We start from the raw sequence: 13,297 nt of genomic DNA on the forward strand, positions 1-13,297 counted from the left end.
ATACATACATACATGCATGCATAAATACACACATACAGGCATACATACACACATACATACATACATGCATACATACATACATACATACTTACATACATACATATATACATGCATACATACATACGTGTGTGTGTTTGTATGTATGCATATTTGCATAAATATTTACATCAGGGTAACATGTGTATTGTGTTACTTACTCAGTGGTTGTGATCTGAAGAAGGCATTCACCCATCCAGTCCGCAGTTCCATCAAATCATCGCTGTTGTGAAGAGGAAACACCTGTCGAATTATTTTCTTCGTTAAAAGAGTAGGAACTACAAAATGAAAAACGAAAACATTTTAAAAATGCAAGTTGCGTAACATATGTGTATAATCAAAATATGATATACGTTCTGATTGCCAGCATTAAATGTTACCATCCATTTTTGTCCCCATTTCACTTTCTTCAAGGTTTCCACCACTGCCTTGGATATGTATTCATTCGTTTTCCCCTTGTGTCTGTTATAGAGTGTGGTGTCATCAGCAATTATACCCATCTCAGAGACAATTTTATCAGGGAGGTTATTTATGAATATGAAGAATAATAAAGGTCCAAGGATCGATCCCTGAGGTACACCCGCATATATATCTTATTGTTTTGACATACAACCACCGTGGAAAACCTGGATTGTTCGCTTATTTAAGAAGGATTTAATTATCTTAAGTATTCGTCCAATAATATCATATGACCTGATTTTCATGAGAAGACTATCGTGCCATACCACGTCAAAAGCCTTAGACATATCTAGGGCTACTGCTCTAGCCTCTCCTGCCTTATCCAGTGCATGGAATTTATGTACATGGAGATAAAAATGGATGGTAACATTCAATGCTGCCAAGACAAAGCTTCTTTCCTTCAATTATCACAAGAAATTTTCTCAACCACTAATAGCCATGGCTAATGATACATTACCTGAAAATACTTCGTTCAAACTCCTTAGCTTAACATTCTCAGGGAACATGAGTTGGAACAAATACATTAGGTGCATTGCCAAGGCTGCTGAAAAGAAGGTGGACTCTCTAGCATGCTAGAAAGTTACTTACACCTGAGAGTATCCTGTACCTTTACAAGGCTATTATTCACTCATGTATAGAGTATTATCGTCACATTTGGGCTAGTGCATCTGCTATTAGTCTCTTATTCCTATATAGGGTTCCAAAGAGAGTCGCCAACCTAGTGGTTCCTGAACTGTCAGCTAGGCTTCAACCTCTGTCACATCGACGAAATTTTGCATCCCTCTGCCTGTCTTACAAGTATTTTAATGGTAGATGCTCCAACGAACTACAAGCCCTTGTATCCCCTCGACGTAAATACCTGACAAACTCGACAAGCAGCAAAATCTCACCCCTATACTGTAGAGATCCCCAGATGCCAGAAAGCCTTCTACTCTAATAGTTTCTACCCAAGGACTGCTAGACTTTGGAATTCCATTCCGGATTCCAGCTTCCCTGACTGTACTGGCATCCAGAAGTTCAAGTGTAATGTAAACAAACATCTTGCTGCTCAACTCCATACATAGTATCCCTGCAAATTATTTTCCAGATAGTAGTCCCCTACATCAAACTGGCACTGCGCCTTCTTTGGGATGAAACTGCAATAATAAAAAAAAGTATGTATGTCGAGTTCTAATTCTGCTTAATGATATTTTTGTCTTCCATTGTGTAGTAGTTTTGTGATTTCCAATTTAATTGTGGGTTGATGTTTATAGAGTTTATCATTTGGAAACATGTGCGTTGTATTTTGCCATTTTCTTTTTACATAGAGTTTGATTTTGGCTTTGTAATCTATGAATGGGAGTTTAAGATTTGTTATTGTCATTTTAATAGCTTTTTTGCAACTTTGTCGACCATTTAATTTCCCTTAATGCCCACATGACTAGGAATCCATGCCAAGACTACTGTTTTGTTGTGGTCTTTTAGATCTTGATATATTTCTAATCTGGTATGTATGAGTGCTTTTCGTTTCCTTCTTTGAATTGCTACCAGGCTAGATAGAGTCTGAGAATATTTTGTGTTTGTCTATCTTTGAGTCCTTAATCATACCCAGTGCCATTTTAACTGCTTGGTGTTTGTCTGTACAGATGAATGCGTCACTTGCTAATCTGATTTGTTCGTAGTTATTTATATTAGTAGCAGCTAGAGGGCATTGTCTTCTGAGTATTTGTTTCTAAGTTCTTTGAATCTATTTTTAGAAAATGTGATTGTTAGTCGCATTTATTTTTTATTGAGTTAATGTTAAATCTATGTCAATTTTGGTCATTGCCCAAGTAGGTAAATTACTCATTGTGATTAGTGAAATGTTGTTGACATTTTGATTTATATGTTGTATTGCTTCATTGATGTGGAGACTAAATGAGGGAATAGGTAGATGATATCTGCTGTAAAAATGATTGAATTGTTTGTTGATGCTTTGAATTATTTGAGTTAGATCAAAGTTTCATTGCATATTCGATGGATAATTTTTCTCATCTAATGATTAATGGAGGTTCATTAGTTTCTATGTATAAACTTTGCATTGATGAGGCGCGGAAGGCACTTAGACTTAATCTAAGACCTTAGTTATGAATAGTACATAGTTTTTTATTTTTTATTTTTGGTAACATTGGTGTGTAGCACTGTAAAGAGAAGACCCATAATCAAGTTTTGTTATGATGTAGGAACTGTAGATTCTGAGCGTGACATTGTGGTCAACATTCCACTCCACTCCATTTTCGTCGATATTACTTAAATAGTTTTATATCTTTTTGGCACTTAGGTAATAAATATTTATTATGTGCCTTGAAGTTTAGTTTCGGGTCAAATATTAAGCTCAAGTATTTTGTTTGTTGAACCACAACTATTGTGTGTCCATTTATGTTCATTTCTGGGTCAAGGTGATTTGCTCGTCTGCAGACTGTTTTTGTTTTTGAGAATTAGAAGCCATTTTCATTGGTCCATTTCTCTATCTTGTTGAGGTAGTTTTATAGTTATCTTTTAACTGTAAACATGTTTGTGTGTGACATGGGTGTGGCTCTGCGTCGGCAAAGAGTCTAAGGCTTAGCTTCAGAAGGAGTACTACGACTTTGTACCCCCTCTCTCACTGACCTCCCTCCTCCTCCAACCTAAACCCGCTGGATTACTTCATTTGGTCATATGTCGAGAACATCACCAACATGACCTCCCACAACACCAAAGCCAGCTTGATCGCTGCCATCTGCCGAGTATTCGCCAAGCTCCCACCGGAGCTTGTGGAAAAGGCATGCTCCCAGTTCCAGATCAGTATCGAGGAAGTGACTGAGGCTGAAGGCAGCTACATTGCATAGATGTCAGCTCTACTACATAATCAAGTTACCTGAATTGATTTTTCAATAAAGTTTTAAAATAAAGCTGTAATGTTTTTTTTCTTTAGGGCGACACTTTTATTGTTCCACCCTGTAATAAAATGGTAATTGAAGGTTGGGAATGTAAGGGAAGAAGGAAACCGGTGGGTTACTTCCTCTTCAAAAGAGAGGCAAAGAGATAGATTAATTTCACTGGAAGAGACACATTAGTTTCACCATGATGGGTAGGATTCCACGTGGTTGAATATAAGGGAACGTTGTCTTAAACTGGAATCAGTTCTTATCCAGAATTCAACATAATTAACGAAACAAAATGCAAAAAAATCCTTATGATGTATGTACTCGTCATGGAACAAAAATGTCATATTCCAAAAAACACGTAAATTGATCAAGTAGTTTATTTTTACTAAGAAAATACCATCTTACCATTTTAAGCTATTAATAATATTTTGCAGCCATTAAAATATGTCTGTTTACATTATATTTAAACTTCTGTAGGCTAGTTCAGTCAGGGAAACAGGGAGAGAATTCCAAAGTCTAGCAGTCCGTAGGAAGAAAGTAGAGTAAAAGGCTTACCGGCATCTAAGGACTTCAATAATGAAGGGGTAGGATTATGCTGCTTGATGGATTAGTGGGGAATATGTACGCCGAGGGGTCACAAGTGCTACGAGTTCATCAGAGAACATTTTATTAAAGTACTTGCAAAACAGGCATAGGGATGCAAAATTGTGCCGATAAGAGAGGGGTTGGAGATTGGTTGATGATGTGGGACCTATTAGATTGGAGACTTTTTTTGGACCAGACTCTGTCTAAGAGTGAAAGACTAGTAGTGGATGCACCACCCAGATGTCACAACAATAGTTCCATGCATGGGTGAATAGTGGCTTTGAGGAGATATAGAATTTGAGGTTCTAATTTTATCTTATATTTTAGAGAATAGATCCACCTTGTTAGTTAAATTATAATAAAGTAAATTAAAAAAAAATTTTTTTGAATTCAAAGCCATGTTTAATTTCAGAAGAGTTTCTGATCGGTAGCTAATCTGTACAAGTCCTGGAGATAGAAAAAGTTTTTTTAATAGTTAGCTAATCTGTATAAATCCTGGAGATGTAAAAGAGCTGATCTACCTTGAACTTTAAAAATTTACAGACAAAGAGCAAAGATCTTTCTTGTGTAAACATGAATAATTATGTGCAAGAATTCTAAAAGATCCAATATTTTTATGGAGCGATTCCAGTTTCTAATTGGTTGCTAGCAGAATCTGTATCAATTTAATTGGTCAGTTCCTATCGCCAGTGTCTATAAGTAGAACCTTCCAATTTTTTTTAAATTACAGATAGAGATGAGACAATGCAATGGAGTTTCATTCTATATTAATAAACAACTTTATTTGTTATCTTCGTTAGTAAAAGAGTACAAGAGAGAAACAGGTTAGTAGGTTGAAGTGTTCTTATGTAGAGATAGAATTAATATATTGCCGGCTTGTTGAGAGAACAGCTCAATCCACACGTGTTTATAGCTAGTAGTCGCCGGAACAAAGGAAGCTGATTACAGGAGAAAAAAAGGGCAAAGTCTTCAGAGTGGGTGAGTGTGAGTTGTATGTTCTTTAGCATGACAAAGATTGTTCGTTTGGGTAGAGCACGTGGAAATAAATGGTAGGTAGAAGAGAGCCATTGTTAGCTCGTAGTACTCACGTTCAGCTTGGGGCAAAAGCGCCAGGCTGATGTCCGCTGCTTGGCAGGGTCAGGATCAAAGAGGGTTAATGGTTTCAAGTTTCGCCTTTTATATACTCTATCACGTGACAGAGAGCTGGCTTGTGATTGGACAAGCCACAAAGAAAATGGATATCAAATCTCGAGTAGTCAGAAGTAGCTTCTGCCTGTGTTTGTAGCGAATGTCGGCTGCTACACCCTCATTATAGAAAAATATTTCAATAAAAAAAACAATATTTTGTCGGTAAATATTAATTGCAACTTACTTGCTCACAACCCAAATCTGACATAGTACAACGAAAATGATAAAGACAACACTTGATTGGATCAAGGCAGAGAGAAATTGTAGTCATCAAAGTTACCCACTAAGTTATATAAGCTACAAAGAAAATTCAAAAGCAAAAAATTAACGTTTCTGGATTTTTTAGATGAGGATTGGTTATTTGTATTTTTTGGAAACTTTGGACTACTGTTTTCATCTTGAATATCATTTTCACAATTAATTGTAAAAAGTGATATTTTCCTGAAAGTTGAAAGTTAAATTGTCAGTGGGGGTGACCGAAAAATACAATTGCAAATTACTTAGAACCTCTATCCAGTCATGGCTGACGGAATAAGAGCATACTACCCCCATAAATGAAATGAAGGGTTCTGTTCAAAATTCCGTCCAAATTCCTGAGTTCGACAGAAACATTCCCAAGTTTGACAAAATACACCTGAAGAAGGTCGGAAGTTACATCGACTGAAACATTGTGAAAATGACATTGAAGATGAGAACAGTAGTCTGAAGAATCCAAATAATACCATAAAATTAACATTAATATGAGAAAGAAGGAGAAAAGGAGAAAGATAGGACTCAAAGAGAGAGAGAGAGAGAGAGAGAGAGAGAGAGAGAGAGAGAGAGAGAGAGAAAATGTGAGCTACTTATTCCATTTTTACTGTACTTCTAAAGAATGTACTTGCTAACCGTTTGACTACCAGAAATTTTAAGAAAGGGGATGCTGCTACCTCTTTCTGATAGAAGAGATGTTGCGAGCTTCTTTCTGTGCTATCATTATTTTCATGCTAGATGCTCGACTGAGTTTTACTTTCTGGCTTCCCCCAGTAAGGCATTTGCAGCAAGCACTCAACTAACTACAACAACTGTCAGAATTTTTCCTTACTTTCTATTTGTGCCTAAAACTAAACAAAGATTCTGTGAGCAGAGCTTTTTTCTCAGAACTGGTCTTCTGTGGATCAATGTTCTGAGGAGTTGCTTCTTAGCGATGAAAAAGGGTTTTTAATGGGTAGCTAATCTGTATAAATCCTGGAAATGAAAAAGAGTTTGTGGTGGGTAGCTGATCTGTATAAGTCTTGAACTTTAAGAGTTTACAAAGGGCAAAGATATTTCTTGTGTGGACATAAAAATTATGTGTGTGAATTCTAAAAGATCCAATATTTTTAGGGAGTGATTCCGATTTTTGATTGGTTGCTAGCAGTATGTGGATCCATTTCGTTGGTCAGTTCCTATCGCCAGTGTCTATAAGTAGAACCTTCCAATTTTTTTTAATTATAACCTCATTATAGAAAAATTTTTTCAACAAATAAAACAATATTTTTTCCGTGAATATTACTTGTAACTTCCTCGCTCTCAACCCAAATTTGACATAGTACAATGAAAACATGGTCGTTTTCAAGTTCTAGGATCATAAGCTTCTAATGCTGTCACTGAATTAAAAGAGTTTATTGTGTTACGTGGTTAAAATTGCCACAAAATAAAAAATTAAATTAGAACAAAAAGGAGATGAATTTAAATTTAATTTTTTACTTAATATGTCATTTAATAACTCACACAAAGAGAGTCTCAATATTTGAAATTTATGGTATGTTTGGTCAGAGAAATATTTCAAAAGAAGTTACCATTTTTTTACCAGGCAGTTTTAAAAACGGATTCTTTTGCATGGATCACGTATATCTAGTACTAAGTGATGTTCTCTATGAAAGAGGTTTTCATGCTAACTCGGCAGTTGTTGGTTTGTCAATTTTTAAAAGTGTGTGATTCTAGGGTTACAAATCCATCCAAAAGAATCTGCTTTAAAAATTTAAAAAATTGACAAACCAACAACTGTCGAGTCAGCATGAAAACCTCTTTCATAGAGAACATCACTTAGTATTAGAATATTCTGGAACCCTCTCAATCTTTCTTTAAGGTTCTGGAAATTAGTATCTTCCTCTTGGACAGAGATCATAATACAGTAAGGAAATCAAGAAACAGGGAGAGTGTGACCCAACTAATTGTGATGGTTGAAGTTTACATAATGGTTACAATAAAGTTAGAGCTTTTATTATGTGAGCAGTCGTGGGCAATTCCTGATTGCCTTGTTGATTCCGTTTGGTTAGTGACTCATACCAAAATAAAGAACAGTGACTTCAGCTGAACGGATTTGGGGGTTGATAATAATATTTAATAATGATATTGTTTTGTGAAAGAACCCATTGAATGGAGTATGGTAATATTCACGATTGTTTTGTTATAAGAGAATCAGTTTGACCCGAGGTCAATTTCAAGATTGCTCTATGTGAGAAACTTTTGATGGAAATTACTTAATTGATATGCACAAGTGATATTATTAAATTGGCCAATCAGGGCGAATTCAATTTTGGTAATGCTAAGGTTGATTAGCTGAAGGGACCCTGAACCTTGCCAGCCTTTCACCATTACCTCACTATAAGAAGGCAGGCGGGAGCGAATTTCAGTAGTTGTTGTTAAGAAGTTGAGTCTGAACTAGCCCCACGATTCACGCTACACTCCCCCACTTTCACTGACCTAGAGAGAGAGAACCAAGAAAGGGAAAAGGTGATAATTGTGCAAAACAAATAGATTTTTTTTTCCTGAGCGAACAGTACATGTGGCTATAAGTATCTGCGTCGTTAAAGAGAAAAGAAAATGCATATATTTTTTTCATTTAATTCCACCGTATATAGCAAAGTATTGTAGTCAGGAGCTTAATTAATAATTAATTCTTATAAAAACAAGAAAGGATGACTGGAGTTTTATTTTATTTGTTGTCTACAGAATTCGTAACTTAACTACAAAATGAACACCGTCTATTTGAGATAATGTCTTTCAGGAGACAGCAAGCAGAAAAAACGCAGCAAACCTTATGTAGACTGTGGCCTACAGCACTCCTATCTCTTTTAGAAACTTTGGGTCTTTCCTTTGAGTTTTTTTCTCCTATATTTTTTTTTAATTTTTAATTTTTTTTTTTTTTTTACCTACAGACTACTGGTGAAGTGAGGAATAACCAGAATCACATATCAAAGCCCGTGATCATATAGGTGATCAAGGCTAAGCTACTGAACTTTCTTGGGTGTTCTGAAATCGGAACCACCTAGAACTACACTTACGTACTGGTAAACACTTTGGAGTCTTCATTGGGTTACATTTGGTACTTTTGTGATCAGGACGTGATCCTTTGGAACTCCATAACCGTCTTCACCTGTTATAAGGAAATTCCACAGTTTAGCAGTCTAAGAGAAGAAACTATTAGATGTAATCTACAACCTCCTTTAGGTTTATATTATCGAATTCGGGAATGTTTCTGTCAAACTCGGGAATTTGGATGAAATTTGGGACTTTCTATTTCTTTTTTCTTTATTATTGTAGAGTTTTGTGAAAGAAAATCTTTCTGAAATAACAGGTAAGACCTTGCTCTATATTTTAGGGAAGATAAACTAAGCCTTCATAAAAATTGGAAGAAGAACACTTGATCAACAAGGTTAGCAAATCATTGGCGCTGCTGCCTGAAGAATTAATCGAGAAGAGACGATAAAATCCCAACAATCTTGATATAAGCCACAAATATTTGAAGAGACTAAGTTCCTAGCTTTTCTTTCGCTATCATTTTCTGAAAGAAGTTCTTAAGAATTCCTATTAACTGCAATGTTTGGTCTCAAGTGCGAGAGATGAGCTGAGAATAGGATTAAGGAATACGCTTGCTTCCCACCACCCCCCTCAGCTGGTAGGGGGTCGAGCAGAGATTACATCATGTCTTATATTGTTCCTGACACATTGGTTTCTTTCTCATCTCCTCTTAAAGGTCAACCAACTACAGAGAACGAAGGTTATCAAGTAGATTAATACCCTTGACATTTTTAAGGTTTAACCAAACGAAGAATACGTGTACATAATCTCCTCTTTCCTTTTTATCTCTCACATACACGTATATTTTCTCTATATATAAAAGATGAATATTATCTGTCTGTCCACTTCTCACGCTTCTCTCACAATTTCAAATCAATATACCAACAAAAGATATTCGGACAAACATGCTTCCCTGCTGTTTTTCAATCTAGGATTTTTTTTTTTTGTACTCTTTATTCACCCCAAACAAGGTATAAGCTGCTTGGACGTAAGGGGCTACTATTTGGGACCATGTCCACAGGGGTAGTATATAGGGAGGTAGGCAGCAAGATGCCCGTTCACATTACAGTTAAATTTTTGCTCACACACACACACACACACACACACACACACACACACACACACACACACACACACACACACACACACACACACACAACAAATGCAGATTCTGCCACACTGGATTGAAAAGTGTGAGTCATCTAGTTGCAAGGTTCTTTTAGGGGAGGGCTACTACACAGTGAGACATGATAGAGTATGTAAGTACATCCATTGGACCATCTGTAAAAAATTAAACATCCAATGTAGCAGCAAGTCCTGGGAACATCAACCTGAAAGAACAGTTGGAAATGACTTATATACCATACAACCATGTAACCCCTACAGCCACCTACCTTGAAAATGCTGCTGTGAAACCTGACATAGCTATATGGAATAAGTCAGAAAGAGTTACAACTCTGGTTGAAGTGAGTGTCCCTAATGATGGAGGTCTTAACAGAGCTGAAAGGGAGAAACAGACCAAATATCAAGGTCTCATGTATGATATGAAAAGGAACTGAAATCTTAGAGAGATGTCAATCATACGAATCATAGGTGTCACAGGGCTTATGAAGAAGAACCTGAAGCCCTAACTAACTAATATTCCCGGTGAACCAAGTGCAAAAGAGATCCAGACAATTGCACTTAAGGGAACAGCGAGAATACTAAAAAGAGCTCTCGGTTGGTTTCAATAAAAAGCAAGGCAATGTTGGCAGCTGGTTTGGCTGCATCATACCCAGCGTTTCAATCTTCAAAGGAAGAAAATTAAAAAAAAAAGAAAAATTTTTTTATTTTATATGATAGTAGAAATAAAGATACAGATTTCAATAAATCACTTCACAATAGAAATACTGAAGAGCAATAAAAGTGAAGGAACTGATTTGCCCTGTCATCGCTTCCGGTAGCGCTACACCGGAAATTAGGAAGTATGTTAGCTGACTATAGACGTTTTGTTTTTCAGAAAGACGTACTAAAGAAATCTTAGAAAAATCTCTGATTTCTAGTTAACACAGACTACGGTCAATTCTATGCCAAATGTTGGTTTCAACATCCAATCATCATCCTAATTCGTTTAATGTCCGTTTTACATGCTGGTATGTGCCAGATGCCTTTTAGAAATTGATTTACAAACTAATCTTTCTCTGGCCAGGTCTTTTTTTTTTTTTTTTTTTACATAGGCATCACCACATTATCAAGGCTAAGAGGCCACTCAAGGATAAGGGTTAAAGAGTGTACAGTAGAAATTGGACAATATAGTAATCATTAGTAATGAAAATTTGGTAAATTTGATAACTTATATGGAACGGCTCATCAAGAACTTATTTACGTTAGACTTGAAGACAACCATATTGTAGTCAGCCGGAAAGCAGGAAAACGGAAGACAATTCCACAGGCGTGCAGTTCTAAGAAAGAAGCTTTGTTCATGGAATCTATGTTTAGGTTTAGGCACAGATAAAGAGTGGGGGGAATTATTGATAGTGTTTACAGCTAGACGAGTGTTTCTTGTGAAAGTTTGGCAAGGGGGGACCATAGATTGAAGCTCAGTCGAACACTTTTCATGAAAATAACGATACATCAGAGACAAACTTGCAACATCTCTTCTGTGAGATAGAGGTTGCAGGGAAGAGAAAAGGATATCTCCTACGAGGCTACGAAGTCTATTTTGAACTCTATCAAGGCCAAACCCATTATTATCACTTTCTCTCATGTTTGTAGGCTCAAGGGAAACATTTTGAACAATACTTTTGCCATAGCGTTCCTTCAGTATTTACTAATCATTTTATGTAATTGGGTTTTCATAATAAATTATTTTGTTGGGATAAATCTGAATTTTATTTCGTAACAGCATTAACATGCGCCACCATGTATTAAGATAAATAGCAAGCTTGAACACTGGCGAGGCATATTTCTTTCGTCATTTTGACAGAGGATAGAAAGCTGCTTACGCCTGAAAGTATCCTGTACCTGTATAAGGTCACCATTCGCCCATGTATGGAGTACTGTTGTCATATTTGGGCTGGCGCATCTGCTATTAGCCTCTCACTCCTGGACAGGGTTCAAAAGAGAGTCGTCAACCTGTAGGTGTGTCAGAAACCTCATGAAAAATATTGAATAATGCGACCCCCTGTCTTTCCAAGCTTATAACTACTCGAAAAATGTAATTCAAACCCTATTTTTTTTTTCAATTAAAGGAGCAAGGACCAAGGTTTCATTTAAAAAAAAAACGTGTTTTTAAAAAAAAAAAAAGGTTTTAAACTTCGGACTTTACAGGTAAATTTCTAAAAAACACTTCTTTTTTTGTTTTAAGTTTGAATATATTATTTATTGATCTTTTATCTTCAATTTGTGATATATAAAACTTTGGTGAGTAAATTAATTATTTACTTTTTAATAGACATTTCAAAATGGGGGGGGGGCGTGAATTAAAAAAAAAACGTTTGTCTAAAATATTATATTCGGTTTATTGGAAAGAGCATAAAATTTCACATTGACCCTAAAAATATCGTAAAAATAGAATCAATAGAAAAATTTTGATAGATTTTTAAAGTTTAAAAATTGAAAAATATTGAACTCGTAAAATTCAATTAATTTCATTACTGTTTTTTAAAAAATAAAAAAAAATATTTCTATTGCTTTTAAAACAACTTTAATAGTTTATTTTGGAAGTATAATCCATAAAGAAAATAAACAACCCACTTTTAAAAGAGAAATTATGAGTTTTTTATATTTTATTTGCAGTTTCGTGTCAAAAATTCCTACAAAAATTCTGATACACCTAGTCACCCTGATAGGTTCTGAACTGCCATCTAAGCTTCAGCCTCTGTCCCATCGATGAAATGTTGCATCTCTTTGCCTGTTCTACAAGTATTTTAATGGTGAATTCTCTGACGACCTACAAGCACTTGTACCCCCTCAATGTAAATACTCCCGACAAACCTGACAAGCAGCTAAATCCTACCCCTATACAGTAGAGATCCCTAGGTAAGAAAGCCTTCTACTCCAATAGTTTCCCCCCCCCCCATAACTGCTAGACTTTGGAACTCCCTTCGAGGATTCTGCTTCCCCAACTATACTGACATGCTAGTTCAAGTGTGTTGCGGGCCAGGATATAAATATCCTAACTCGCTACAAAAAAAAATAATGAAACGAATGGAATGAAGGAAACAAAACTCAATTGCTGGATAAAATAAACGGGTCGTTTATTTACTGTTGAAGAATGAATGTTTTAGGTGTAAGACGTGTTCATGTCTGTGCGGGGGTCACCATCATTTGTTGCGGGACTGGTGGTATAGAAAGAAAAGGAAATGCGTGTTCATCTCGCGTTCGGGTCACTATCGTTTGTTCGCGCGTGGCAAGAAAAGGAAATGGAGTAGAGGAACGAGAAATGGCAGTCCGGCATGTAGAAAGAGAAAGAGAGAGAGAGTTGACATCAGTAAAGTTGCGCGCCATGTTAGCAGTCAGCTATGCGGAGATGTTCTCCGGCACAAGTTGTAGAAGAGTTGTCTGGTTGATGGACCAAAGCAAAAGGGGGAAAAAGAGTGAGAAAGTCAATCCAGTTCATGGAGAGAGAAAGCGTATAAAGTGTACGTACTGTCTGTTAGCTTTTGCCCCACATAGTAGCAGGTGGCATGAGGTGCGCCAAAACGGAGGCGGCTGGTCCGGCAAACTCTCAGCTCGGAAGCCGAATTGGAAAAAGGAGGAAGCAGCTTATTGCTCTTGCTTTTATAGTTGTTTCCGGTGGTCTTTTGCAGGGAAGGGAAGTGACGTTGCCCATGTGTGCGCAT

The 13,297-nt window shown here is 36.4% G+C and overlaps 1 protein-coding gene across 8 annotated transcripts in view; it reads right to left on the reverse strand.

Annotated features, from left to right (window-relative positions):
- Positions 1-13,297, reverse strand: part of LOC145248160 (anoctamin-8-like) — a 282,493-nt gene that overhangs the window by 61,379 nt on the left and 207,817 nt on the right. For all 8 annotated transcript variants that reach the window (XM_080109990.1, XM_080109989.1, XM_080109995.1 and 5 more), the window contains one exon: positions 198-314. In XM_080109990.1, the coding sequence (XP_079966116.1) occupies positions 198-314 (117 nt within the window). The remainder of the gene's footprint in view (positions 1-197; positions 315-13,297) is intronic.

This window comes from Euprymna scolopes, chromosome 26 (assembly GCF_053919585.1).
Source record: "Euprymna scolopes isolate OS-2025 chromosome 26, ASM5391958v1, whole genome shotgun sequence".
In the NCBI taxonomy this organism is placed as follows: Eukaryota; Metazoa; Mollusca; class Cephalopoda; order Sepiida; family Sepiolidae; genus Euprymna; species Euprymna scolopes.